This window comes from Aplidium turbinatum, chromosome 12 (assembly GCF_918807975.1).
Source record: "Aplidium turbinatum chromosome 12, kaAplTurb1.1, whole genome shotgun sequence".
NCBI lineage: Eukaryota > Metazoa > Chordata > Ascidiacea > Aplousobranchia > Polyclinidae > Aplidium > Aplidium turbinatum.
This window is the reverse complement of record NC_137483.1, coordinates 1331877-1336493: the sequence shown is the minus strand read 5'-3', so window position 1 is coordinate 1336493 and position 4617 is coordinate 1331877. Positions and strand designations below refer to the sequence as shown.

The following is a 4617-nucleotide window of genomic DNA, read 5'->3' as shown; positions in this document are numbered from 1 at the left end:
CAATGTCAGTAAGGTTTAGAAACAAAGAGAAAGAGGTTTGGTGCCAGAATATTGACCAAACTTTGTACAAAAACCTTTTCGAGTTTATGCCTACTCGGACCCAATATGTAATAAAAAAACAAAGTTTACCACACTATGTACTACTTCTAACTACTCAATTAGTACATCATGAAGGGTTGATCAATATTATAAAATTTGTTGATGTTTTTGTGATAATTTGAAAAAAACAATAACAGGCTTGTATTTTAGGTTTTTTAAAGTTTCTAATTTTTTTTGCCGGTACTGAAGTTTTGTAATTGTAAGGCAAGGAGGTTGGAATTGTCAATCACATTTGTGCCGTCACCAAAAGAAATTGTTACCGAAAACCATGTTGTTAAATGTTTAGGTTTGCAGCTTCTATCTTAATTTTTTTACAAAGCTCCAAAGACGTTCGTAAGACTTTGACCGGGACGTAAACGTGTATTACGTCACAGAGTAGGCTACTTTATGGTGGACCATTGTTGCTGATAGTGCACTGAAAGGGCGTTTGCTTTGCGATAAAACAAAAACAAAAATTTTCCCAAGCTCACAATGTATTATTACATTAACTTCTTTAATTCTGATTATCAACGAAGGATCGAGATATTTTTGTTGTGCTGAAAAAAAGACTGAATTTCAGATGAACTTAAAAATAGGATTAAACTGCTAGGCGTTGTTTGGTCTTCAACGATTGTGGTTAAAGTTTTACAGGTTTTGGTTTTAAAAGTTTCGTTTTCAGTGAATGATGAATTTTATTTTGGGATTCCTTTTTGGAGTTTTGCTGCATTCTTCAATGTGCAGGTAAGCAGCTTTACAAAGTTTTATGCCCACCGCCATATCCAAACCAAGCACCGTGGGGAAATTTATAAGTTAGGAAATCTATTACCAACCAACGATGGAACAATGCCTGAAATGAAATGTCAAAAACAACAAAAAACTTTGCAGATTTTTAGACGTAAACGGAACGTTTAACCCTTTAACTGTCACGCTTTTTTCGATGCATTTTTATAATTTAACTTGAACAAAGCTTGGATTTTGAACTACTGTATTTTGAACAGTTTTTAGAAATATGTTAACAAGTTTTGTGTATTTTTTTTAAGTACCTTAAATGACTAAAATTTCTGACAAAATACAAACATTTTGCGATTTTTCATTTTGTTTTCGTTTCTGTTTAAATATCTAAAAAAAAACTTCAAACTGCGACAAACTTCACCGATAGATGTCAGGCAAGTGTTATACTTTCCTGACAAACGTTGTCACGGTGATGTTTGTGCGTTATGCGAAGAAAGAACCGCATTAACTTCACTTTGCACAAAAATAAAAAATCTCTGTAAATGATTGAAAATTGCAGAAAAAATACAAATACAAATACAAACCTAGCAATTTTTTTTCAACTTTTAGAAAACACGAGTCTTCTTCTTTCTAAACAAGTAACACCCATGCAGTTTGGCAAACAAAGACCAGAGTTATGGTGATTGCAAACAGTGTGTATATTTTTCAGGCTCGTGGTCTTAAGGGTCCGTGGCAATGAAAGGGTTTTAAGATGATGATTAAGCATCATCGGTCACTTATCTTGCAGATTTACTTTGTCGGCAGTGAGTGACCATTAAAAACGATTGAAAAGAAAAATATAAATTTGGATAAAATAAATACTAAAATACAGAAAAACTGGATCTTACGGAGTTGGTCTAACCGATCATAATTAACTTTAATAAAACGTTTATTTTTAAAACAGCCCTTGCGAACTTTCGCATGATAAAGCATCCGTCACGAAGCGCTTCACTGAAGATGAACAATTCGTGCACGACAACCATCGTCAACTCAATCACCAGCACAATCGCGATCATCGTCGTCACAATCGCGATCGTCGTCGTCACAATCGCGATCGTCGTCACGGCGTGTTTCGTCCCGGCATTCATCACATGGATGGCGAAACCGACTTGCATTCACCCGAAACGGCGATACATCATAAAGAGGTTTCTTTAATTTTATTTTTTGCAATATGCAATTTTCGGAACTACCATCTCAAGACTCTGATAGTAAAAATCAGACTTACAAGTCTTTTATATTTCTTAAAACGTGAAATATATTTTGATCAATGCAATCGAACTTTGCTTTACAATTGAACGAAGCCCAACCATTATGTCTCCAGTCAGATGGGAACGAATGCGACTTGGAACGAATGACAGCAAGCACAGCAGTCGGATGTAGTCACATTTGCTGCCACATCACTGGCCACGTACCTGGTCACATGCCTGGCCCCGTGTCTGGTCACGTGCCTTTTAACTGGTGGACGGGCACGTGTAAGTGTTAGTTGCATCAATTGCATCTTTCAGAATGTTTTGAAGGATGAACATTTTCAACATGAAAATATGTTTCATGCAACAAAAGAATGAATCGATGTCGTAAGAGAAAGCTTTCAAAACTTTACAAAACTAACCTTTGTATTTTTTAGGTGGACGCGAAGGAATTTTTTGCCGGCTTGCTCATGGTAATTTTTGGCTGGATAATCCCGTTTGTTTGTCTACTCCGTTGTTACTTTATGGAATACCATCCTCATGATGAGATCGACATTGCTGAGGAGCCTCAAGCCCAGAACATAGAAGAACTAGAAGAGGAAATTCCTCAGGAAGGCTTGGACGTTAATGAAACTAGTGTGTAGATTTTCAAGCAGAAAGTTTTGTTGTTTAAAAGACCATTGAGTTGGAAATCATTGCACGAACTTGATATTTTCTTGATTTTTTATGGTTTGAATTATTTGCGTTAAATAAAATTGATTTTATATTATTCAATGACTAGAAGCTGCTTTTTGAAGCATAGAAGGAACTGTCAAACTATTTCTTCTGATTTGTGTTTTAGAGCTTAATCCTGACAGCTTCGCATGTTTACTTATTTCTTAGGGGCATTGAACTACTGACGTAGGCCTAATGACCGCAATTGAAAGGTGTCCGTTTGTTTGTGAAGGATTCCGTTCTCTGGGTGCCACTGAAGTGCTGTTCACGAAAGTGCGTTGCTCAAGCGCACCCCCACAGTCTAATTGTCACCGCTTGGTATTGAGATTTTTTCGAACATGAAGTCCGTCGCTTAACAGCTTTCAGTTAGAAATGTTATTGCTCGTAATTTAAGGTTTGTGTGCTTGAAACTGAATTGGTTGATAGATTTCACAACTAGATTGGATTGTGATCGTTTCGAGACCGAGAACATGCGGCCACTTCAGTTAGTTAGAGTTGGATGCTCTAACAGCGAAACCTTTAATAGGGGCTGATTAACCTTCAGGGTGGTCCAAGACTGCGAACATGAAGGGCCACATTAGGGTCTGAGAAAAACTTTACGGGCTGCATAGTGAGAAATGACAACGCGTTGCTGAAAGTAGAAACGTTGTTAAATAAAAACTTAACTAGGTTGCGATTTTGAACTTCTTTTCTATAGATTTCGATCTGTCTTAGCTACATTCTTACTGTTCGCAGGCTATGAACATTAACAAATCTTGTCGCTGACAAAATACAGTTGCAATGAAAGGACTGAGTTTGCTGTTTTAATCAACCTAATATTTTGCAGCACGCCTAACTCACTTTTTAATCTCCGCTTGCGACTCAAAAAGTGATTTTCAGCTAGTAAAAAAGATACGATACATAACACGTCAACAAATTAGCAAACCATTCTGTTCCGTGTGTCGCTTTTTAATCGCTTCATAACGGAGAAAGTGCTAGCAACAAAAGCAAGATATCAACGCACGTTTGTGTCGTCACAAACCGACATTGTTCCCTCATAGTTACCTATTGACCCAATTATGCGCGACTTATTTAGGGTTGTGGCGAATGTAATGTATTTATAAAAAGTAGGTGTATTTTTAAACCTTGGATTTAGCACTGATAATTCCGGCATGCGCAAAGTGTTCGCGGGCCGCACAAAAGCTTCACGCGGGCTGCATGCGCCCCGCGTGCCAGGGTTTGGACCACCCTGACCTAAGTGACTGATAAGTTAACAGTAGATTTGCTTGCGCACATACATCAGCGGATTAATAATTAATCGGCGATTATAAATGTCCTGATGAACACCCAAACTTTTCGGTATTCAGCAGATGACGTTGCATAAAAGAAAATTATCAATTTTCAGATTGATATGCTCCATCGGTGAATCCACTGTCGGGGCAGAAGCTAAAAAGCGAGACAGCGGGACAGAGAGCTTGGGCTGCAATAAGACTTTGACTCTAAGTCAGGGGTTCTTGACCAGAAGCGTCGGATGCATAGCGGATAAATACTCTGAGCTTAGTGTTCGAACGGGCGACAGATCGACACCGCTTAAAGGCATACTAAAGGAAAATTTCAAACCGGAATTAAGCATTAAAATGAGTAAACTGAACATTCAAGAATACATTTCAAAAACAATTACCCAAAAAAATTTGTTTTCAATGGCGCTGGCAAGGCCCAAAGTCCAGTGTTTCATTTATTTTCATTTTTTTCAAAATGACCAAAACGTGCAAACACAGCTCAAGAATACGTCATAAAGTCCAGCAATAACAAAAACCACGTTACCAATCTGATGTTTTCAGCAAACTGTCTGCTGTTTTGATGTTAAAATGTGCTGTTTTGATGTAAA

General features: G+C 37.6%; 1 protein-coding gene across 1 annotated transcript; it reads left to right on the top strand.

Moving 5' to 3' along the window:
* Positions 1 to 746: 746 nt before the first annotated feature.
* On the top strand, positions 747 to 2764 carry LOC145780728 (uncharacterized). Its single transcript, XM_082592350.1, has 3 exons — positions 747 to 819; positions 1754 to 1994; positions 2474 to 2764. The coding sequence occupies exons 1-3, from the start codon at positions 761 to 763 to the stop codon at positions 2678 to 2680; spliced, it is 507 nt and encodes a 168-aa protein (XP_082448476.1). The 5' UTR covers positions 747 to 760; the 3' UTR covers positions 2681 to 2764.
* The last annotated feature ends 1853 nt before the right edge of the window (positions 2765 to 4617 follow it).

Excerpts from the sequence above, each read along its gene's own strand:
- LOC145780728 (XM_082592350.1), top strand. The coding sequence starts at position 761 with ATGATGAATTTTATTTTGGGATTCCTTTTTGGAGTTTTGCTGCATTCT. Across the intron at positions 820-1,753 it reads CTGCATTCTTCAATGTGCAG|CCCTTGCGAACTTTCGCATG; the intron begins GTAAGCAGCTTT and ends TTTTTAAAACAG. Across the intron at positions 1,995-2,473 it reads CGGCGATACATCATAAAGAG|GTGGACGCGAAGGAATTTTT; the intron begins GTTTCTTTAATT and ends TGTATTTTTTAG.